The sequence below is a fragment of the Lepus europaeus genome, chromosome 3 (assembly GCF_033115175.1).
Source record: "Lepus europaeus isolate LE1 chromosome 3, mLepTim1.pri, whole genome shotgun sequence".
NCBI lineage: Eukaryota > Metazoa > Chordata > Mammalia > Lagomorpha > Leporidae > Lepus > Lepus europaeus.
The window spans coordinates 161846144-161871145 of NC_084829.1; the positions used below are offsets into that span (position 1 = coordinate 161846144).

The 25002-nt window shown below is 49.5% G+C and overlaps 1 protein-coding gene across 2 annotated transcripts in view; it reads right to left on the reverse strand.

Annotated features, from left to right (window-relative positions):
* PRKN (parkin RBR E3 ubiquitin protein ligase) overlaps nt 1-25002 on the reverse strand; it is a 1356574-nt gene that overhangs the window by 170189 nt on the left and 1161383 nt on the right. For both annotated transcript variants that reach the window (XM_062187015.1, XM_062187014.1), the window contains exon 8: nt 7952-8013. In XM_062187015.1, coding sequence (XP_062042999.1) covers nt 7952-8013 — 62 coding nt within the window. The remainder of the gene's footprint in view (nt 1-7951; nt 8014-25002) is intronic.

Genomic DNA, 25002 nt, shown 5'->3' on the forward strand with positions numbered 1-25002 from the left:
ACTGGATTCACTTGCAATGTGGACAGGGTCTGTACAGAATCCATTTCCAAAACGGATGTTGAGCACAAAGACAACCAAGATCTAAAGACTGCTTGTATGCTGTTTGTTTTTGCAATGTGTGGTGAGCTTCTGTGTGTGTGTGTGTGCAAATATGCTAATATTTACCTGTCCACCCATGCTATTTAAGTTATTATTAAAACCAGTGTGCGAATGTTTTCATAAAGTGGACAATCCACAGAACACGACTAAAGTAATTTATTGGGGATTGAACAATATATGCAGAACATGTTGAAAATGAATGCTAATATGAACAAAGTGTACTACTCTGCATTTAAGAAAAACAATAACAATTTCCTCTTCTATTGCATCAGATTATAGTGAAGAAAGCATTCCATTGGCATGCCCAACCCACGTGAAATCTTAACTCAGGGCTGTGCTTGATGTTTTATTTATTTGGGGAGTGAATTATTCAGACTTTATGTGTATATGCTCATGGATTCTCCTAAGAATAAGAAATATTCATTTTCTAGTACAAAATTCATAAAAGTTTCAATAAACTTGTAGCTTAAGAATCTAAATAATGAGTCACGGGAGACTATGAAGGATTCAGTGTTGTGTTTGGTTGGCCTGCAGGTAGATGGAAGATTCTGTTGGGTAGGATATTGTTCTATAATGAAGCAAGGGTCACAAGTTCAAGGCCCACATGGGCCAGTGAACTTCCTGTTTTCTGCCAGCTGCTGACTGCGTGTTAAGTCCATTAAGAGGACGCAGGCAACACAGGAGGTCACCTGAGGGCCAGGCTAGGGGCAGTGTGTGGAACCATCCCCCACCATGTGACAGCCATTCAGAAAGCCAGTCCCTTGGAGGCGGCGGAGGGCTGCTACTCCGTGACGCTTCATTTGCCTGCTTCTGCTGGCAAAGCAAGCAGGGAGGAATCCACATTCAAAAACGGCAAGAAATTTGCAGGATAGGGATAGTAGGTCAAACTAAAATCCAGGAAAGCGGCACCGTCATGTGTCCTGGCTTGTTGGCAATGCAGGAGCGGCCTGGGCCCCTGGCGGGTCCCCGGCCTGGGGAAGGAGGCTGCTGCTGTCCTGTCCGATTCCAGAACATCCTTATGAGGGCACTCAGGGACAGCTTTTGGGTCTCCTCTGACTTTTCCCAAGCTCTGGCTTTGTTAAGTCTCAGCCAACAGCACCTGCGGGATTCCCTCCCCCCAGGAGCAGAGTTACTGCTCACTGACTCCACTGCTAGGCCGCCAACTATGCCCGCTGCCTCTGTGCTAATTTTTTTCCCTTTGTGTTAAAAAGAAATTGAGGGACCGATGCTGTTGCACAGGGTAAGCTGCGAACTACAGTGCCAGCAGCCCATATGGGTGCAGGTTCGAGTCCTGGCTGCTCTACTTCCCATCCAGCTCTCTGCTATGGCCTGGGAAAGCAGTAGAAGATGGCCCAAGTGCTTGATCCCCTGCACCCACCTGGGAGACCTGAAAGAAACTCCTGGCTCCTGTTTGGCCCAGCCCTGGCCTTTGTGGTCATTTGGGGAGTGAACTACTAGATGGAAGACCCCTCTTTTTGCCTCTTCCTCTCTGTAACTTTTTCAAATAAATCAATCTTCAAAAAAATTCAGCCCACTCCTCTTCTGCCATCTTTTAGAAACAAAAGCAAACCAGTTGATGACCGAAATTCCCGCCTGGATTGAATGCATTCAACTGTGTGCAGGAACGTCAGCTCATGAGGAAGACGCCTCTCCTGGCCGTGCTGGGATCGCCCTTTGTGCAGGAGAGGAGCTGCCTGGCGAGGCGCTCCCTACCCTGTCTGTCATCTGTCTTCCTCCCCTCACCTGCAGGGAGTTGGCCTGCCAGTCAGTGTCCGTGTCACGGGGGCGCCTGCCACACTGTCATGTTCTCCTGCATTGCTGATCTTGTGATTTTCCTCTCTGGACATCTGTCGGCGGTGGGTGGAGTGAGCGACTAGAGAGGAGGTTGGGGCTTGCTCACTGCACGGAGAAGTCAGACACTGGAGGAACCAGAGGAGACGATGCCTCGGAGCAGTGGGGCCACACGCTGCAGCCTGGACAGCAACTTAGGGAGGATTTTCTTTTCCTTCCACATGTTGCAGATGATGCTGCAAAGTATCCCGGCCTGTAGCAGGTGCGGAACCTTCTGGGTAACAGGTCCTCTCTCTCCAGGTGGTGATGCACAGCTTCTGGGCTCCTGGCTTCAGCCTGGCCCAGTCCTGGTTTCCGGGGGCATCTGGAAAGTGACCTGGCAGACGGACAATTCCATCTCTGTCTCCCCTGCCCTAGTCTTCCTTTTCTGACCTTCTAAAAACCTGTCGCTCTGCCTTTCAAATAAACAATAAGCAAACGACAGCATATGTCTTTCTCGAGGCTTCAGGCATGTCAGCCACGCTCGGGATGGAGCCAGATCCCACACGCCTGTCCTCACTCTGCCACCACCACACCCATCTCAGTAAAAACAGAACCGTGGGACTCGTTCATTCGATCACGCACAGCCACTGAGCCACCAAGTCCTTCAACCACTCCCCTCCCCCAGTCTGTCTCCTCTCCAGCCGCCTTACCCCAGACCATCTCCATGCTGTAGCAAGACTGGCATTCTTAAAATCTAATCAGGGTAATGCCGGTCCCCGCTTAAACTTCCAAGAATTCCCCGCTGCCCCCGAGTGAGCTTAGAACAAAGGCCAAGCTCTCCCTCCTGCTCGGTGTTTTCCAGAGTCTTCGGTCTCATTTAGCGGCTTGAACAAAGCGAGCGCCTGGATTCTTGGGGGCCGTGGGACACGTGCTCTGTTCTGCTTCAGATACCCTTCTGCCCCAGCCCTGTTCGCCTCGCTCATTTAGTAGCTGGTGTCCTCTCAACCTTTAATTTCATGGTTCCTTAGCTCTTTATCTAAAGAAGGTCCAATCTCAACCACACTGTTCATTTCGATCTTAAAATTAATCACGGTTGTACTTTCGACCTCCTTGTATACTATTTTATCCAACATTAGCACAGTAATAGTGCAGGAAAGATGTGTAGTCCATGCTCTTTGGGTGAATGAAGGCGACTGCCTTACAGAGCTGTTGATTGAACCTAGCGCGGAGGTAGCTGGCAGAGGTGGCGTGCGGTATCATTCCTCCATCACGCTCATCTAGAGCTTCACAGTGACAGCCACAGGGTGGCCACACATTTGCCACACAGCTGGGGGCGGGGGAACGAAGGTGCTTTGGGAGCATGAATTGTAACACAAATCAAATTTTAAAATACATCATTTTAAATCCCAAATGCATCCAATTTTATTTCAGAAGGTAATGGTTTATCATGTGTACTGACTGGTTTTTAATCCATATTTCAAAAAGTCAAGATGCTTATTGAGGACCAGTTAACATGCGAAGGGTGGTGGACATTCAGCTCGGCAGTCCAGCCACCTTTAGGGTGCGGCCATCCCACGTCAGAGTGTCTGGGTTCAGCTCTCGGCTCCAGCTTCTGATTCCAGCTTCCTGCTCATGCAGACCCTGGAAGCAGTGGTGACGACTCAGGTCGGGTCATGGTTTGTAGTCCTGGCTCCCAGCTTCCCCCCGGTCATCGCAGGCATCTGTCTGTCTGTGGAGTCTCCCAATGCATTGCCTGAGTGTGACACTTGCCCTAGCATCTACTTCGCTGCTACTCCCACAATATACTGATGGAGCGTCAGCAGCATTTTTAAATAAATTTTTAAATAAAAATCAGAAATGTTTTGGTACAGCACTTAATACTTGCAACTTCCTTAGCGATCCTATTTATTTACAAAATTCCTATGAGATGGTTGAGTGAAACGCTTGCTTTTCTACCAGACAAAAGCCAATGTATGAGACAAAAGTGATCTAAGGATACCTATAACACACATTAATGTCAACATTTTATTTCATCAGGTGACTTACGTTGCATCCCCCAATAGTCTGCGAGCTCACCAGGGAGCCCCTCTCCCCTGGCAGGAGTGGGGGGCCAGTATCTGTGCTCCTTCTCCAAAACCCCACACCCACTTCTGCCAGGTACCAGCAGGACCCAGACACCCCTGTCTGACGTGTTCTGTTGATATACATGGCCGGAGAAATTCCTGACTCCCTCGCCTTCCTGGGGCCGACGCCCAGACCTGTGGCAGCTCTGCACAGCCCTTTCCCTAGCACGTCCGCCCTTCAGCTGCCCCACGCCCGAGACCTTTCCCGGAACTTGGGGAACTGCTGCCAGCACCACGTGCCTGGTAACAGCTGTCTGCTTTCTCCAGGCTTTCCTCCCATTCTCCCTGCATGGAGGCCGGCTCGCACCTGGGCCACCACCTCCTCTGCAGCTCCCGGCGTCTTCCCTAACTGCTCCTTTCCTGCCACCACACGTCGCTCTGCACGCCCCGAGGAGAACCTGTGTCCTTTCTACTTTGTAAACCACCCAGCTGTCCACTGCAAAGCACCGGGCTACACTGGGCTGTTTCTCCTTTTGCATGTGCTATGGGCCCCTCCCTTCTCCATCTCTCTCTCCTCAAATCTTTAGCGTCTGACTCACCACAACTGTGCCCAGGTCTGCTCTGGGGACAATTCTGGGTGAGATCAACATCCGTATGGGCGCCATTTCTCTGCTCTCCAGGACACAACCCCCAGCCTCTGCCACAGTGCTGTCCTCGGTTGGAACTTGGTCATCCACATTCCTGGACCTCCCCTGGACCTTGGTGGTGCCGCTCTCTTACCTCCTGGAAAACCTGTCTCAATTATCTCGTTCTTTGGATTATACTTACCTCTTTTCCCCACTAAACCCTTTTAACACCCAAACTCTTAGAATTCTCTGAAGCCACAGGGATCCACAGGCCATTGTTCCTGTCACCTCTCCCTGTCGCTCCCTCAGTCCCCACCCTCTGCTGGCTGAGATAACGGTCAGCCACAGTCACAACTCCCCCAGGCCCTCCCTCATGTCTTCTGCCTCACTCTCATTCTTGTTACACTTTGATGGCAAAACCTGAATGCCTCTCAGCTCCAACTTCCTGCCTTCCCTGCACCTGTGTGTCACCATACAGTGACTTGTGACAGAAAACTCGGGCTGCCCACTCTGACTCCAGGGTCACCATTGCCCGAATTTATTCACACCTCATCCTTTCAAACAACAATTTCATGATCCTTTCCTATCTCTGCAGAGCTCCTGACCCGTCTCCAACTCAGCCAATGACCTGGACTCATGTTTAGCTGAGAAAAGACTGGCACAGGTCTCTGGGAGGACACACCCAGGTCCTACACATGCACACCCCTGCCTTCCTCCTGCACATGCTCCTCCCTGCCTGCACACCCTGCCTCCCCTGCACACCCCTGCCTGCACACGCTGCCTCCCCCTGCACACCGCTGCCTGCACACGCTGCCTAGCCCTACACACCCCTGCCTGCACACCCTGCCTCCCCCTGCACATCAATGCCTACACACCCTGCCTAACCCTGCACATCTCTGCCTGCACAACACTGCTCTCCCCCTGCACATGCACCTCCCTGCCTGCACACCCTACCTCCCCTACACACCCCTGCCTGTACACGTTGCCTTCCCCTGCACATCAATGCCCACACACGCTGCCTAACCCTACACATCCCTGCCTGTACACGCTGCCTCCCCCTGCACCTCCCTGCCTGCACACGCTGCCTTTCCCCCTGCCACTGGGCTGAACTGCCCACTCTCTCATCCAAGGTCAGGTTCATGTTAAGGATGTTGCTCCTGAATTCTCCTATCTTTCTCCTGCATCATCCAATTCCTCTACTGAATCATTCCCATCAGAACGTAGACACACTTTGCATTTTTCCCAATAAAAAGAAAAATTTCCTGCTCACACCCCATCCCCAAGCTTCCTCATTTCTTTGCTAAAATTTATAACTTAAGTTGCTAAATTCCTCAAAAACAATTATATGTTGCCTATGTTTGCTGTCTCCCACTGCTCTTCTCCCCTCTCACACTCTAGTCTCACCACTCCAGGGTCAAGGTTACCAGTGACCTGCATGTTGTGACTTGCAGTGCTCGCTTCTCACCCTTATCCTAACCCGAGGACTTGGATAATCACAGCTCCTCCCAGAAGTGCCCTCTTGCTTTGGCTAGAAAGGGACATAGAACATAGTAGGTGATCAGTAGTTACCTGATGGATAAAAGGCACAGAGGAAGGAATGTGGTTTTCTAGGAAACGGGACACAATTTTGTGGTACACTGGCTTTCTATAGCTAATCAGGATAATAGCAATTTTGATTACTGCATGATTGCATTTCTGGTAGGATGCTAGACCTTGACTTTTATGCAGATCTAAGGAGGTGATTACAGCTGGCTCCCTTCCCTAGCAATCACACAGTCACCAAAGCAAACAGGCACAGGATTTGGAAATATTGGTACAGATTAGAAGAGGAGGCTCCGATGTCCGAACAGAAAATGTTAGGGAAACAACATTTGTTACTCTTGAGTTAGGATGTTTTTTACTCTCGCCAGAGAACGCTCTGAGACACAGGGGTTTTCAGCAGGAGGGCTGTCCGTTGGGTTTGCCATCAACCCTTATCTACAGTGCCGAATGACCGATTTTGCTGGTATATTCGAATCATCGCTTACGACTGCTACTCTGGAACCTCGCGGTATGAGAAGACGAAAGAGGCATACCGCAGCCCGCTAATTCCGGCCCGTGGAAAGGACTCCGGCTTCCTCGCCTCTCTGAATTTGCCCCTTTCTGCTTTTGCTGTCTTGTCAGAAAGGGACAGCCACACTTTGGCATGCACAGCTACAAAACAAACACACACAAACGCCAAGCCTCCCTGGCACGCCTGAGCCACACCATGAGGCATCAGGGGAAGGCTCTAGCACCATGTCCCAGCTCCGGGTGCACCTGTCTGGCAGGAGTGGGCAGAGATGAGCTCAGGAACAGCAGTCAGTACCAGAGCACAAGTTAGCCCAACCAACACATCGCCAGCCGTTCACCAAAGTGTTTTAAAGACCACTGACACCTGCATTTAACACCTGGGCCCAGAGTCAGAAAGTCCATAGGAGGATCAAATGATGATTGTTTTGGCCGCACTGTGGGGCAATGGGTTAAGCCGCCATCTGCAGCGCTTGTAACCCATATGGGTACTGGGTCCAGTCCTGGTTATTCCACTTCTAACCCAGCTCCCTGCTGATACACCTGGGAAAGCAGCAGAGGATGGCCAAGTGCTTGGACCCCTGCATCCACTTGGGAGACCCAGATGAAGCTCCTGGCTCCTGGCTTCAGCCTGGCCCAGCCCTGGCTGTTGTGGCCATTTGGGAAGTGAACCAGGGGATGGAAGATCCCTCTGTCTCTCTCCTTCTTTCTCACTGTAACTCTGCCTTTCAAATAATAAATATTTTTTAGGAACACAGATGAATGTTTCGAGTATATGTATGTATTTATTATACATCCATATGCATATGTGTACTATGTAGCACCTTGGATGACTGACTTGGCACGTTTATTTGCAGAGTGACGGGGCCTCCCCGGGTACCACTTGGTATTTAAACAGCCTACGATTTGAGTCATGTGTTCACAACCACAGAAAAGGTGGCTGTCATGCAATGTGGGCTGCACACACAGGCAGTATGGAAACCCACGGAACGAGCCTGCATGCCCACCCACAGATGTCAGGTCGGGAGCGCCCAGGGCTCCATCTCCCTGCAGCAGCATTCACCTTTGCCTTCGCTTGTTTGCTCCTCTGTCGCTTTGCACTCCTGCTGCTCAAGGCCTGGGCTGAAACGCACTGGCAGGTAGCAGATGCACCAATTAATAACCTGTCAGGTCTGATGGATAGGAGAGGAGAACAGTGTTCTCACTCGTGTCTCCTGCGTGGCTGTCTTCCCCACGTCAGGGTCAGGAGGTACGCGGGGCCTCCCTGGAGACCGCCCAGGCTGTCTCATTAGTGTCTATCTTGTGTGACACTTTGATGCACCCTTTGGGACTCGAACTCACCTGCTCTTCTCCAAGAATCCTGAAGTGATGGAGCTCTTTAATCAAGGAGTTGGGACAGCCAGCTGTTAGGGAGAAGAATTAACGACAGACACGTCATTTTCATTCTGGGCAGTAAGATGCTCTTACACACAGCTATGACTGTCAACGACTGGTGTTGACGGCGGTGGGGCGGCCAGTGCGTATCTGAAAGACACACGCCTGGCCAACCACAAAAGGGCCACGCCTGCAGAGGAGCCACAGCCCCTACTGCTCCACGGTGGCCCTGACCTGGTCTTGTCTTCTCTCTGTCCTATCCGGCTTTTGAGGGTCTTAGGGCATCACCCATTTTCTGGTGTTTAGGAACATGTCCCTTGTCCCTAACACACAGCTAGGATTTGGGGGAGAGTTAGGGACTGCAGGCTCTCACTTCTCTCTCCTGTCCTGGACCCCTACCCTCCACTCCTCCAGGCTTAAGGGTGGAGACAGGGCAGCTGGGAACCTGTCTCCACAGGATTCGGCGTAGGCTGGGGACTTGGCCTCTTTTCTCCTCTGAGGCTTTGTCAAGCCCCACAGGATTCTGCACTTGAGTTTGGAAAGGGTTCTGTGGGAGGACCTGGGGAGGCAGGTGCAGCGGTCTTGGTGGTCCTCACTCTCCAGTTCTATCCAATCAATGAAGCCCCGCCGCGCCCCGGGCTTTGCATCTTTCATCAGTTAAAGAGTAAGAAAATGAATTACGGTTGTGCATCACTTAGCGATGTGGACACCTGAGAGACGCTTCACTGGGGGACTGGGGAACTCTGTGACGTGCAAACGTGGTTGTGTTTGACATCACTAGACAATGCGGTCTCATGGACCACCATGCTATGTGTGGTCCATCACGGACTGAAGTATCGCCGTGCAGCACCAGACTGGATACGTGACAGCACTTCACAAGGTTCACAGAAAAGTAGGACAAAAAGGGAAGTTTATTCTGCTGTGAAATTACCTTGGAATCGTGCACAATTTTTCATTATATACACTTTCATAATATACATTTTCGTGAACTTTTTGAAAACCACTTGTACATATATATTACACACACATACATGCCTGCTGTAACTTACAGATTTATGCATGATTGTATCACTTCAACTCTGTTCCTTCCCTGTCAACAGAATTATTCCATGGTACTAGGCTGTAGTCATTTATAATGTTAACTCTGAAAGCAAAATTGATACAAAAACCTGTTTCTTTGAGATAAGATCTTGGGATTAGGGACCTGTTGCTGTTTCTGGTGAGGAAATGGGGCTGAACACGGAACCAACCCAGGGATTGCTGAGTCATTCCTCACGTGACTCAGCATTGTGAGGCAAGGATGGTGAGGGCTGAGGAGCTTTGTCTGCACAAGGGCAGGCTAGGGAACGACACACTTGTCTTCCTGCGGGTGAAGGTGCTAGCCTCCGCAAGACAGCTGAGGTTTAGGCGCCGGGCCAGAAGAAAGGACCTAAACCCATAGGAGGAGGAGAGAGACTGCCTGCAGGCTAGGACCTGGGGTCTCTACACAGAGGCTAAGTGAACACACACGGGGTAGTTCAGAGAGGACGCAGGTGTCAACCTGTTGGGCTGAGGGATGCCCAGATGGCTGGGAAAGCAATGTTTCTGGGTATGTGGGAGGTGTTTCCGGAAGAGATTAGTGTTGGCATCCTAAGCAGATCCTCCCTCACCCGTGTGGGTGGGCATCCCCCATCCCCCGGGGCATAAGGCCCTGAGTGGAACAGAAGGCAGAGGAGGGCAAGTTCTCCGACTTCAGAGTGGAGCCACCCGTCTCCTCCCGCCCTCTCGCATCACTACTCCTGGTTCTTGGACCTTCTGACTCCCAGACTAAACCCCGCCCCCAACACCTGCTGGTTCTCAGGCCCCAGGCTCTGATGGAGTCTCACTCCCATGTCTGTGTGAACCAAGCTCCCTGGTAAATCTTCTAGACACATCTACACTTGAGGGTGCCTCAGGAAGCTCACGGGAAATGTGTATTAGGACAAAACTGCAGGGTTTCATATTGTTTTACACAAAAATAAACCACCTTTTGATTCTGCTGTTTCATATTTTGAGGTTCTGTTTCTCTGCAGATCTCTGCCTGAGGCACTGGATTAGCGCCACTTGTGAAATTTCACGGTTATGTAACATGCTGGAACACAGCCTTGGTCTTTGGAAGTATCTAGCACTTCATGCTAGGAGCAAGTCATTCATAGATGTTTGCCGAAGTAGTACCAAAAAAAAAAAAAAAAAAGTAAACAGAATGTGGTCAGGAACATAGAGAAGTGACGGCCCTGCCTGACAGCGGTCCAGGAAAGCTCGTGAACATCCCGAGGTGGGTACTCGGGTGGGAGATGTAGCAGTGAGTTGCCATGGGTATGTGGACACAGGAGAGAAGCAAAGCTGGGCTGAAGACAGTCCTGCGCCAAATCCCCGCTGTGAGCTGCAGAGATGTGCAGGCTGAAGGCTACCTGGAGGACCTGCCTGTGTGGGAGTGGCCGTTCTGATGATCCGCTAGGCAGTTGATACGGGCGTGTGTTGGCCATCGGAATGACTGCGGTGCAACCACACCCGCTCTGCCAGCTCAGCCTCAAGTCAGATCCTGTGCTCTGGATCCCGCTGGCAGCAAGAGGTCCTATTTTGCCTTCCTGAAATGAGCGAGGCAGCAATAGGGACAGGCAGGAGCCAAGGGCTGCTTTGCCAACAAGTGACAGCGCTGGAACTGGGTCCGAGTGTCTGAGGGCAAGTGTCATGGGGTGGTGGCCAGAGAACGGAGGTGGCCGGTGGCCCAGATCGGGTGAGCCTGTGCCTGCTGCACAGGGCACTGCTGGCTCCCACGCTGTGGCTTAGGGTCGGTGAGAGGAAAGCATTTTCCCCGTTAAATTCACTCTGTAGGGGCCGGCGTTGTGGTGCAGTGGGTTAAGCTGCTGCCTGTGATGCCGGCATCCCATATGGGTGCTGGTTTGAGTCCCAGCTGCACCACTTCTGATCCAGCTCCCTGCTAACGAACCTAGGAAAGCAGAAGATGGCCCAAGGGCTTGGGTCCCTGTACTCACGCGGGAGACTGGGAGGAGTTGTGGCTCCTGGCTTTGGCCAGGCTCAGCCCCAGCTGCTGTGGCCATCTGAGGAGCAGCGTTTGGGGAGCACCACAGGCCAAGGCTTAACCTACTATGCCAAAGCCCTGACCCTAAGAAATGCCTTTTAAAAACAGATTTATTTATATGACAGAGGGTCAGAAAGAAGAAGAGGGTGGGGAGAGGTATCTTTCTTCTGCTGATTCACACCTCAAATGGCCCCGATGGATGGGACTGGGCCAGACCCAAGCCAGGAGCCTGGGATGCCATCTGGGTCTCCCAGGTGGGGTGCAGGGGCCCAGGAACTTGAGCCATCTCCCACTGCCTTCCCAGGAGCATTAGCTGGGAGCAACCCGGACTGCAGCTGACACTCTGATATGGAATGCTGGCGATGCAGGTGGCGGGTTAACCTGCTGCACGGCGATGCCAGCCCCATAAGTATTACCTTTTAATAGTAATTGCATTCCACCTTAGAGGTGTTAAGTGATGTTTTTTTCTTTTTAAGTGGTCTTTTATATCACTCAAATTTGACAGAAATGGCCTTGCCTTGTTTTAATTCTAGGTAAAGGAAGAAACAGAATTTAAAATGAGCTTATCTTCAGAGTTTGTATTCTCACAGTCTGCTAAGATATACGTAAAAGGATCGATGTCGATGATAGCTCAAATATAAACATCTTTAACAGAAGACTAGATAATTAGGAGACACCTGGCGGGTGCAGAACAGAACAAACAAGGATTGACAGGGCAGCAAGTCAGAAGGAGGGGCGGTGAGGAAGGGGCCGAGGCCTAGAGAGATGCCGAGGGTCCTCATTGCAGGTGGGAAATGGACGCGTCCAAGCTCGGTGTGGCAACAGAACTTTAGATCCCAGACCCAGACATGCAAGGTGGGCACGCAACGTCCTGGTGCAGGCGGCATGAGAGCTGTCAGGCCTGGAGCCGCTGGGTCAGGCCCGAACCAAAAAAAACAGTGAAGCTGGGAGGGTGTGAAAGAGGGGGCCTAATGCCCGTGCACCTGATCACAGGAGGCTCTGCCAGAAACACCACCCTGCACCGAGGCCGCCGCAACCACGCACAGAGAACACTTGGGCAGGGACGTCTGTCCTCGGCCTTGGACTGGCTCCTGGGCACCTCCGTTAGGAGTCCTCACATGGAGGATTCTTGTATCAGAGCATCTTAGCAAGCCGCTTTCTCATTCTGCCTTGGAAAGATTCCCTGTGCCTCGGCCTCTCTGGAAATAGGCACAGGGGACCACGGAGCACGTACACGCCGCACAGAGTCATCCCTGGAGAATCTGTGTCCCTTGGAGAAAGCCAAGCTCGCAGACAGGGTGGAGGTGGCAGGGAGGGAAGCAGGGCCTGGTCAATAAAGACTAAGACAAATGGGTGTTAACGGTGCCGGCGTGCTCCTGTGCGTTAACAACCCCCCCCCCCCCCCCCCGCCGCCCCGGCACACACAGAAACGCATACACACTGACTGCCTCCTGTAGGCCCATATGCATGTTCCACCACACCAATGGGGCTCAGATAAAATGTGACAGGTGAGGAGCTGCAGGGCCCAGGCTCCCTCTGAGGGAGAAGACTCAGACCCAAAGTTGAGGAAATAAAAATAAAAACACCAGAGGGTTTTGGAACTTCTGGCACCTTTAGCTACAGTGAACATTAAACACAGCCCAATTCCTAGGCAGATTAACACATATTCTTATATTGACAAAATCACAAAATATGTCGAAAGGCAAGAAAAAAATCTCAGTGTGAAGAGACAAAGCAAGCATTAGCACATGACTCCGGTGTAACACTGACGTTGGAGTTATTAGCCTGGAAACTGAAGTAACTACGACTCAGGCATTAAGGGCTCTAATGGAGGGGCCATCTGCTGTGGTGCAGTGGGTTGAAGCTGTGTGTGGTGCTGGCATCCCAAGTCCCAGCAGTTCCACCTTTGATCCAGCTCCCTGCTATGTGGGAAAGTGGCAGAAGACGGCCCAGGTGTTTGTGTTCTTGTACTCACATGGGTGACTGGGATGGAGTTCCAGGGCCCTGGCTTTGGGCTGGTTCAGTCCTGGCCATTGCAGCCATTTGGGGAGTGAACCAGTAGATGGTAGATCAATCAATCAATCACTCTCCACACCCCCAACTCTGCCTTTCAAATAAGTAAATAGTTAAAACACAGGGTTCTAATGGCAAAAGTAGACAGTATATATAAACAAAGCGGTAGTGAAAATGAAGAAGTTACTTTTCAAGATGAATAAATGGGACATTCTAGAAGCCAAAAACGCTGTAACAATAATGACAAACATCTCTGAGGATCTGTGAGCTTGATCAAAATTCAATAGAAACTTCCCACACTGGCTGGCATTATAGCATAGAAAGTTTAGTCTCCACCTGCAGTGTTGGCATCCTATAGGGGTGCTGATTTGAGTCCTGGCTGCTCCACTTCCAATTCAGCTTCCTGCTAATGCACCTGAGATAGCAGTGGAAGATGGCCTGAGTGCTTGGGCCCCTATACCCATGTTGGAGACCAGCATGAAGCTCCTGGCTTCTGACTTTGGACTGGCGCAGCCTTGGCTATTTTGGCCATTTGGGGAGTGCACCAGTGGATGGAAGTTCTCTTTCTGTCTCTCCCTCTCTCTGTAATTCTGCCTTTCAAATAAATAATATTTGTTTAAAAAAAGAAATTTTCCATGCTTATATAAAAAAAAGAACAGAACACTCCAGAGCTATGGGGTAATCTTAAACAATATAACATAATCCAAATGCCGCAAAGAGAAGAGAGGACAGAACAAAAAATAACTCAGGGAAAGAAAGTTCCAAGATCAGGGTCAGACATCATGTGACAGGCCTGTGAAGCCCGAAAAACATTTTTGAGGATAAATACCCCCAAGGAAACCACATGTAAGCATAACAGAACCAAACTGTAGAAGACCAAAGACAAAGAGAAAACTGTTTAAAAAGCCAGAGGGAAAAACCCACTTTACCTATGAAGAAATAAGGATCTGAGCTATGGAGAAGTTCTCATCAGAACCACGCAAGGAAGAAGAGATAGATGGGAAACACTGGAAGTGCTGAATTCTATGCCCAGCACAACTGTCTTTCGAAAGTGAAGAAGAAACAAACACAAACACTAGACAAACACTGAGGGTTTATTCGCCACATCTTCTCTCGTTCTGCAGGCTGAGATTATGTTGCTTTGCTCTGCAAGAAACTCTACAAGAGGTTCTTTCGAGGCGGGAGGAGGATTCCGGTGAGAAATTTTATCTATAAATTTATCTATAATTTTATCTACCTCAGTGAAAGAAGAATGTTGGAAAAGGACTCAAGGAAGGTTAAATCTGATCTTTTGTTTTTCTTTTCCATAATTGAGTTGAAAGAGCTGTTCATCTTCTTAACAGCAGTCACAAAGCATTGGGTGACTACTTCTGTAGGAAGAGCAAAGTCACAAGGGTGGGAGGGACGAGCCACAAGACACCTGCGCTATCTGTGAGGGGACGCCGTGTTCTTTGAAAAGGAGAGGAGCTAAAATGAAAAACTGCAGACCCTAGAGAAAATACTACAGATAAGGAAGGGTGGAAATATACTAATTAGACGACGGAGGTTGCTCAGAAGGGTTTAAGAGAAATAACGGTCAGATGCTGAGACAGTTCCACCATGAGGAGACACGCGGGCGTTTGTGGCCTGCAGCAGGTGACTAGCAGTGGAAGCCCGGCAAGTGGCTCAGAGGCTGGGACTTCCGCGGCAGCGCTGGGACGTGACCCCTTCTCTCCCGCTGGGCCAGGATGGGGAGGTGAACCGGACCTTCTCTTGGGTGGTCAAACAGAAAGCCCTGACTTGCTGGGAAAACATACTCAACAATGGCTTTAAGATGAGAGACGGCGATGGTACAGTAGGTGCTACACTAGGCACCTTACTTAGGTATGGAAACCTTTCCTGGAAGACCGGTCACTGAGGAAGTGAACTAAACATCGGAGTTGGTTCCGGCACTGTTTCGGTGGGAAAGAGCAAGAGCAGGAGCCCATCACACCCTTACTTGTGAGACTGTACAACCCGGGGCGCACTGTCTGGTAACGCCTGGGTAAAGGAAGCCGTGTGCATCCAGACTGCGCGGTATACCACAAGTATCCAGAGACTTCCCACACACGCACGTTTTCCTGGGTACCACCCTCCTATTAGTCCCCTCTCCCCGCTCCCCCTCTCACTGGGGGGATTCTTCCACCTCGTCACCCCACCCAGCCTTGGAGGCCGGTCGTCTCCATCCCAGCCTGGAGTGGCAGAGAAGTAGAGGAGAAGGAATTGAGAGACTGTCCACCTCCTCTTCCGACTCGCTGTTGCCTTGGACTGAGAACTTTCCATGGGCTTCACTTTCTACCCGTGAAGGAGTGAGAGGGTCTCACAGATCGCTGTGAGGAGTAAATGTGTGTGTAGCCATGTGCTCAGGCTTCCGTGCCTCGTCTCATGAGGCTCCTTGCACGTCGCAGGCTCTGCACGGATGGTAGCTGTTATTGAGAGCACCTCTGGGGGCTGGAGTACATGTGAGACTGTACTTGAAATGACTGTTTGGGACCTGTCCCAGAAATACCCTCTCTCCAACTGTCAGTTCTTGGGGCAAATTTTACAAAAAGGAGTCCAGAGGCTAATTAAGTAGAGATCTGTGATGACAATGCACTGGAAGGCAATGGCTAATCGAGCATGTGTATGCATACATTTTGATCTGTGTATATGTAGGCATATATACAAGCACATCGTATGTGCATAGCAAACTATGACTAGTATACACTTAAGGTGTTGAGTGTGCTGTCTGTGTAGTCATTCCTTTATTCACTATAATAACCTAAAATATAAGCAACTTGATAATTTTACTTGGTATCATAAAGCTTCATGGCATATTTTCATCTTTGAACTAGTTAGAAGATATTTTAATTGCTCCCTGGTCATTTCAAATGTCAACCCTTTTATATCCATATTTGCAAAGTGAATGAATTGAGGCCATAATTAAAATAACTTAAGCTCTAGATCTCCCAAATAAAACCATTTCCCCAAACATGCTAACGGAAAACTCAAATTCTTGACAGAAGGGCCAGCGAGCAGCTGCCCAGTGCACCTTCCGAGTCAGCTGTGGCCGACGGTGAGGGCATCACTCGAGTGTAGAATTAACAGATGGAAGATGATGGCAAACAGGCTGCTGGTTTCAAACAAATACTCCACCAAGCTGTCAAGACACTGAGCTTGTTTAAGCAGCGCTGATGGTTTCTGTGTTAATTGGAGGGAGGGGAAAGGAACTCAGCGTGCTGCCTGTGGCCAGTCTGTATCATGCAAGGTTTTTGCCTTTTGTCACCTAGGTAGTGAGTGAGGCCACAGAGATGAGCGATCGGCAGTTCCACCCTGAAGTTTACTTCTAAACCTGACTCCGTGTACCGCAAGCTCCATTCTGCCCTGTGGCGGTGGCTCAATGAAAGGCCGTATGCTTTTGGCATCTAAAAATGCTCCGAGCTCAGGAGTTAGTGTGCTACAAACTGATGAGTTTGATGAACTTGAGTAAACTTGTGTTTGGGGAAGAAAACTTGCTGCCTTAGAGACATCAAAAATTCATGCACGACGACAAGAAACCGAAACAGAACTTCAGAGGTGAGAAGTGTCGTGACGAGGTGACCGCGACAGAATGAGCCCGCAGGTGCTCGGCGCACGCACAGGCTTCCCTGTGCGGCAGAGACACGCTTCACGGGCAGACTCCGCAGACAAGGTATTTTCAGGTGGAATGTGTTGGCACACACACCACGGCCTGCATCCACAAGAGCCCGGCGAAGCTGAAGTAAAGAGTATGGGAGGGCCTGCGTGCACAGAACCCGTCACAATTCCCGCGAACTATGTGTGTAACCATTTGCTGCTGTTGGTTTTCACAAGCTGAACACAAGCCACTCCTGCAGTGGGAGGCCACCCTTGCCTGCCACCTTCTCTGGAACATGGGAACCAGCGCAGGGTCCAGTACAAGGTGAGGACTCAGTAAATATTTGCAGAATGAATAAACAAAGCAGGAAAACCATTGCTTTCCGGGTGCCATGAACAAGAGCTTTGGAAAATAAATGATGTTTGAATTACGCACAAGTCCACCCCGGGGTTAACTCTAAGGAATCATGAGTGAAAAGTCTATTATTTGTCCTATCAATTGATATTTTAAAATCCTGGAAATGAGCTCTTTTATATTTTAGGTGCAAGGTTTAATTTTTAAACTCAAAGTATTAGTATCACACTATGTAAGGAAGACAGTTTTCTGTAGCTCCACTTCCGTCCAGGCCTTGTTTTGATAATGCAGGCTTTGGGCAGGAGTAGAACTCCATATCGAGAGAATTCAGGGAGGGGTCCAGGCCTGCTGAGCGTGGCGGACCAGGGCTGACACAGCAGTCACCCAGACAGTGTAGAACATCACAGCGCTCTCCTGAAGACAGCCGTCCAGTGCCCATGAACCTGATGATTGAGTCTTCGTCAATGACAAGCAGATCTAATTGTTGGATTGCACGGGCTTGCTAGTATTTAATTTCTTCAGTGACTGAAGACAGATTTCTACAATATACAGTCATGTGCTGAAGAATGAAAACTCGTTAGCTGTGAAAGAAGTGTTAGCTACTGCTCTGCTCAGACTGACCTCCCTTCTGCAACGCACCTGACCAGCTGCGGTATGGGCTCTGCCTCCACACCTCCCACAGCAGGGATCGGGGCTTCTCCTGAGGGTTCTAACCACAGAGCATTCTCGTTGTTGAGAAGATCTTTCTAGATCCTGGATGTAGACTTTGAGACAGAGAGACCATAGCCCATCCTTCAAAGCACTCATTGGGCTTCTCTTCCAAGGGGCCAGGGCCTGTTTCCTGAAACAGTGTGCTATGGACTCGCAGATCTACAGGAGGCCCTCACTCCTTTCCCTCCCCTGCCTTCCTGGCCTTGTGGCTGCCCACACTCATGATCATATGTGATTGGGAAGCCTGCTCTTTGGTTGCCATCCTATTTGTCCAGTATTTAGCATCATACCCTGGGCCAGGTGCTAGGGAACCAGAGGTAAGAGACGTGGATACAGCTTGCGACTTAGCGAGCTGCCTGCCAAGGTTCCCAGAGGGGTTTTCTCCTTCTCAGCAAGGCCAAACGTTTCAGATGAATGCTCCCACCCCTGCCGCTCCCCCTCGCTCACTGTCTTGCCCGAGTTCTGGAGGCAATAGTTATGACCCCTGCCCCCAGGCAGCCCTGGCGCTGTGGGCCTGGGGAAAGTGTGCTGGCCAGTGTGCCTCTGGGCCATAATTGCTGCTTTTTAATTGCCTTTGGCTCACCAACAATCAGAGGAAGACTTCCTTCTACTCGGCCATACCCCTTCCCACCTAAAGATGAGGTAGGAACTCTCCCGCACTGCAGACAGCCCTGTCCGCTCAGATGCCGCATCTCGGGGCTCCACAAACAGCCCTTCTTCCCTTAGCTCCTCCCCATGAATTCCCCTCCCTCCAGCTCCTTGCCCCTGGACCCTGCGACGGCTCTCCTTCGTCTCCTCACTTCTCTGTGACTTACTGTCCCTTACTGAAGACACTGGATGAGTCAGGGTTCTAAGCCACTGTCCTGAGTCACCACCCACGGAGGTTTCTCCAGTGGGATGTGCAGTGCACACGTCCACCAGCTGGCGAGCTTTTCTCTTGCTAATCTGCATTTTGTTACAGGAGTGTGCCCCAGCTACCGACTTGAGAGGCTGAACAGAAATCCAATTTCCTCCTGAAATATATATAATACCAACATATTCAAACTTATGAATAAAACCAGGAAATTATCAAAAAAATTGCATTCTATCCATTTACCTTGACAGATGATTTAGAGCTCCAAGACCCTCAGGAGGCTGCCCCCAATGTGGCTTTGCTGGCACAGCCAGATCTCCCCGCCCCACCCCCTCCTCCCACGGGGCAGCCTGCAGGTTCAAGTTCTGCAGCTCAGCCCCTACCCTTGGCCATTGCGCTCAGGAAGACAGAGCCGGTTAGGAGTCTCAGGGCTGGCTGTGCAGGCTACTGTGAAGTCCCGTGGCACCAGGGACTTGGGACGGGCTCAGAGCAGGGGGCTCCTTGGGAGAGCTGAGGGTGGAGGACAGTTAAGCACTCATAGCCAGGGGCCTCTGTCTCGTCTCTGGTCCCTTGCAGCTCCCTGGAGAAGCTGACATTAGATCAATCCCATGTTCTGAAATCAATTCTCCTTTAGTGGTGAGACGGACTTCTTTCTTCTTTTCCCAACTCCATTGCCTCTCTGTTTTCTTGGTTATCTTTCCCTTCCTCCCGTATCTGAACCTAGGCGCTCTCTTCTGACCACTTGGTTCCTGTTCTGGTTCTCTCCTGTGCAGCCATACTTGGTGGTTTCCACAGAACCTTCTGCAGGGGCCCCCAGCCTCTGCCTCCCGTTGTCGGCTCCACACTCGCACCTCAGGGCCCAGCCCTGCTGTCACATGAGAGGTCTCCCAGTGAGCACATCACCTCCCTCACAATTAGTGCCTCTGCCTCCATTTCTGGGGGGGGGGGGGGTCCACGTTAGCTTAGCGTGGATCTCCTCACTCCCAAGTCCTCGTGTGTGTGTGTGTGTGTGTGTAACTACTGGCTGGAACTGGTATTAAACTCATTGGATTTTAAATTCTGACATCCCATTTTTCCACATTTTGAAAAAAATTCCAAAAAGCAAACAAATCCATCTCCAGAGCTCTGATTCCTGGTTTCTTTCTCTGTGGTTTCTCAAACACCCTGGCAGTGACCCTAAGGTTATGCACAGAAATGACTGGAGGTCTCGTGGCACTTAAACCATGTGTGTGTTCCCTACTGAGTCTTCACAAGCTGCTCCTTAAACCATGCATTCGGTCCTTTCCAATATGGCAGCATTCTCTCTGCTTGCAAAGACAGGAAAAGCAGAAATCGGGTGGATTTCCATCTGTTGGTATGGAGACGTCTTTCTCAATAAGGGCCTGTGCTTTATATTTGCCTGCCTTTGTCTTGTCCTGAACCCAGCCAGCTTTATTTATTTTTGAAAGTGGTTGGAAGAGACAGAGAGAGGGAAACTCATCCATCCATTGGTTCTTTCCCCACATTCTTGCAACAGCCAGGGTTGGGCCAGGCCAGAGCTGGTTCTCGCCTTCACAGTCACTCAAAGGCTCCCGTCTGGGTCTTGCACGTGGGTGGTAGGCACCCAAGTCCTCGGCCCACCATTTTCTGCCTCCCAAGTGGCACATGAGCAGAAAGTTGGAAGTGAAGCTTGGACTGAAGCCCAGGTACCCGACGTGGGCATCCTGAGCAGTGTCCTAACCACTGTGCCAAAGGCCACCTCGGAGCCAACTTTAGAGGCCTAGGTTGCTGCTCGGGGAGATTTAAACGAGAATGTCCCCTCTTTCTGGCTGATCCGATCATGTACTCACAGGCGCGTGCTCTGCCATTCTGGTCTTCCCATTTATTAAACTCCCAACCTGACTAAATTGCTTCATTGGTCATAAAAGAGAATAAAGCAATTTATTGGCAAGCATATGAAAACAGAATTGATGCTTTTTTTCAGGATAATTTTGAGACTGGTCCTTTTATTTCAATTAGTAAATCAAAGTTTACTCTCATCTGTTCCTTTACCATAACAATTATTTTATGATCTAGTTGGAGCTCTCCTCAAGGAAAATGCACTAAAAAGGTGTGGATCATTTCCACAAAGTCCCTGGTAGCTATTAAAATCAACAACAACCCCCCCCCCCAAAGTAGTGCTGTGAGAGTCACTGAACCATCAGAGACTTTGCCGAATTTCCTGTCACTATGCTGTAAAGTAGGAGAAACTCATTTAGAAAACAGATTCCACTGAAACGCATTAAAAACCACAGGAGTCTTCAATCAGCATTTTTTTCTTTTAATTTCTTTGCAAATCATCACAGGGGCCATTGTGATATCCTCTGGGTTCAATGGAAAACCGTGAGCACCCGAGCTTGGGATAACACTGGGAATGCAGTTCGGGTCTCTGCAGTGCTAATGGCACTGGCCACACAGCTCGCACAGTCTGCAATGTGCCGACTGCGGCTGTCTGGTATGACATGCTTCGAGGATTAATTTCTCTCTTGGCTAAAGCATAGAATCCCTGATGGGGGCTTGACAATCACCATCCCCTTCCATTTCCCCCTTAAGTACAACTTTGAAAAGGCAACCAGCTAATGACGAAATGGCATCAAAGTGAAGTGCTGACTCAACGCTATCAAAGACAATGCAGCGGAAGCACGCCAGGACCTGGAATCGCAAGCTGGGCCGGGGGCGGGGAGTGGAGACCTGTGCTTGATGGGCTCCTTTGCACTGCATCTAAGCCAGGTTGATTAGGGTCTTTGTGCACTCTGCTGAAGCAGCCCCGTCTAAATTGGTCGGGGAGCCAGGCATGAGCGGAAGTCCTGGAGAATTCACGGAGGTATCTTGACTGAGCCGTTGCATTCCAAGTCAGTCACATACTCATACCTAAAGCAGTATGTTTCGGTGGATAAAGCTGACCTTATGCTAATCATTTCTGCTGATGTGCTTTTGCACATATAGAGAATATTCAGGCATCCCTTTTCAATAGCCAACACTTGATGAGTCCCAAAATATCCTGGAGCATTTATAGAGCAGCTTGGGGATCCTTATATTTCACCTAACCATTTCATTGTAGATAGGAACCAGAAAGAAGAGATTCGTGCTAGAACATTACTGCAATAGCTTTTGTAACAGTAGCTATATATAACAAAGGGAAATATCCAAAGTGCCCACCAGCTGGAAAGGAACAATGGTACACAAGGTAGGCAGAATACTTTGTGTTGAGAGAATGACATTTAAGCCAAGACTTTCAGGAAGTGAGTTAATATGAATTAAGTAAAGTGTATCAAAGCAGACACATCTCAGGAACAAAGTTGGGGCTGGCATTGTGGCCTAGTGGGTAAAGCCACCGCCTGCCATGCTGGCATCCCAGATGGGCACTGGTTCAAGTCTTGGCTGTTACACTTCCAATCCAGCTCCCTGGTAATGTGCCTGGGAAAGTAGCAGAAGACAGCCTGAGTCCTGGCTCCTGGCTCTGGCCTGGCCCAGCCCCAGCCATTGCGGCCATTAAGGGTGGAAGATATCTCTCTCTCTAACTCTGCTTTTTGAATAAATAAATCTTAAAGTTGAGATGGGAGTTGCAATAGTTTATGTACAGTACAATATGATTTAGATAGTTTAGAAATCTAAACAATGTGGATACACATACATATGCTAAGAGTATACAAAGGCATTTGGATGATAAACACTCAAGGGCTAATCAAATTCAGGGGAAGGGAAAAGCAGAACAGGATCCTTGGGAAAGACGTTTTTAATTCTGTCTTTAGACTGTGTTCCAGTAACTGTTAGACATCAAAGCTAGCACTTCTGTGGTGTGGCCACAAAGCAGGGTTCTACACGCAGGTCACTTAATCTTCACAAAAACCCTAAGACATAGGTGCTATGATTATCCCTATTCTAAGGTTGATCAAACCAAGGAGGATGAATGAAACTGACAGAGTTATCAAAGCTAAGTACATGGGTGCTCACTGCATTACTTTCTGTGTCTCACTGATGATGTAACTTTTGTACATGAAGGCGGAAAGGCTTTATCCATAGGAAAACATGGAAAAATAATGAGAATTCAGTATCATGTAGATCTGAGTTTGTTCTGATCATGAATACACATGAGTAGGTATGCAGTTTGAAGAACACCTTCCAGGGTAACCACTATATTACTAGGCATAGCTTATCTCAGTAAATAGCATGGACATTTAGAGAATAAGCTAAAGGAAGCCATGGAATATTCAATTTCTTACTAAAGATGAAGTGGGTACTACCCAAAAGTGTACATAAAGCCTCTTTCAGTTTAAAATGGGATGTCATGAGCTCAATATTTGTAGTTAATTATTTGGATAAAAATCCATGCTGAGGGCCAATGTTGTGGTGTGGCACTTCAAGCTGCTACTTGTAACACCAGCTTCCCATGTCTGGGTGCCAGCTTGAGTCTTGGTTGCTCCACTTCTGATCCAGCTTCCTGCTAATGTGCCCAGGAGGGCGGCCAAAGATGGCCCACGTGATTGGGTTCCTGCCACCCACGTGGGAGACCCAGACGGAGTTCTTAGCTCCTGGCTTTGGCTTGGCCCTGCCCTGTCTGCTGTGGGCATTTGGGGAGTAAACTAGCTGAGAGAAGATCTCTTCTCTCTTTCTCTCCCTCCCTCTCTCTCTTCTCCCTTTGTCACACTGCCTTTCAAATAAATAAATCTTTAAAAAATTCATGCTGATATTTTTTTTGCCACTGTTTTATCATCCCAGTGTCCCTGCTGGGTCGGCTCCCAGTGAGATGATGTGTCTGCCAATGAGGCACTGCAGAGTGTCCGTCTCATCTGTGAGACACAGCCCGAAATCTTTCATTTCACAGAGAATAATAAATATTATTATTGGCAGGGGATACATTTCAACCAAATATTCACTCTTTATCAAACCACTTTGCAGTATGTGTCTACCACGCACACGGCCAGGGGCCACAGAGAAAGCAAAAACAAATCAGTCAGGGATCCTGCCCTCCTGGAGTCTGTGCAGGAAATAACATGCACACCAATGACCTCCTAAACGAAGAAAGAGCCACGGGGCAGACAGCAGTCAGGGGCGGGGGTGGAGAAGGAAGAATGGAATCAAAAGCCTAGAGGCCGAGGCTCGGAATGTCCAGGAAAGCAAGGTGCTGTTTGGCTGCAACTGAGAATTCCAGGCACCTGCAGCCACCCAGCTTCACCACGGGGACCGAGAGCCAAGACAACTGAGATCTAATTATTTGTTCCAGAAGAATCTGCCCTGGATGATAAGCTTATAAAGCAATAAATAACTTTGGTGTTTGCTTCAAGAAATTCTTGCAGATAATTTAACCAGTTTTCTCATCTGAGCAGCCATCTCTCCAAACAGGACAATAGATGGCTCAGCTGGGCAGTAGCTCACGCTTCAGACACGTTTTCTTATCAAAGCTCCCTTCAAGAACTCTGTCTTGATGTGTCCACCCACCCAATGCATGTGTCATGAATCTGCCAACTCCAATCAGTTATCACTTTCTTGTCTTGAAGGATCTGCTGTCACCGTGGGAGCCCAGATCCCAGGCCCCAGTCATGTCTCCCCTTGACCTGCCTTGTCTGTGATGCCTCCACAAGGTGCCACAGGCTCGTGTAGATCTAATCAGTGCTGCTCTGTGATAGATTTTCTGTGGTCATCTGGGAACATTGGGTCCACGAAGGTCAAGGTTGAAAACGCAGTAACAAAAATCTAAATGTGCTTAACGCTGTTCTCCTGTCTGAGTTGTTGTCATGCCAAAATAATTTCAAAGACTTTGGGAAACAGTTCTCTGAGTGTATATTCTTGGTGTTTGGTATTTGATGAAATGAGGAGCACTGTGGTTGAGGGCTTGTTCACAGAATTGGCCATAGGTTTGCCGTGCAAGCTACAGAAATCCCTGGAGGTGAGGAAGCTCCTGCCAGGTTCCCAGCAGAACTGGAGGCATTAGGAGACATGGGAACACCCAAGGCAAGTCCTCAATGGCAGCAACACCAGGCGCATCTGAGAGATGATGCCCAACAGGAACCTACACCCTGGTCTTAAAAATTCATGTGGAATGTGTATTATGAAGAAAACTATGCATGGGTTTTAGAATGATTTTTAGCAAATAAACCTCTTCTAATTCCATTTCCTGTTTACGCCCATATTCATGAGAGTGCAAAAGGGACAGCAGGGCAGAGAAGTGGAAGGATGGATGAACTCTGGAATGGTGTGGTGGTAATGCTGCAGGTCATTAGGCAGGTGCAGGGCACCAAGTGAGGAACCCACCCTGCTCTCAACAGCAAACGTCATGGCCTGGGAAAGCAGAAGGTGGTCCAAGTCCTTGGGCCCCTGCACCCACGTGGGAGACCTGGAATAAGCTCCTGGCTTCAAATTGGCGCAGCTCCAGCCATGGCGGTCAATCGGGGAGT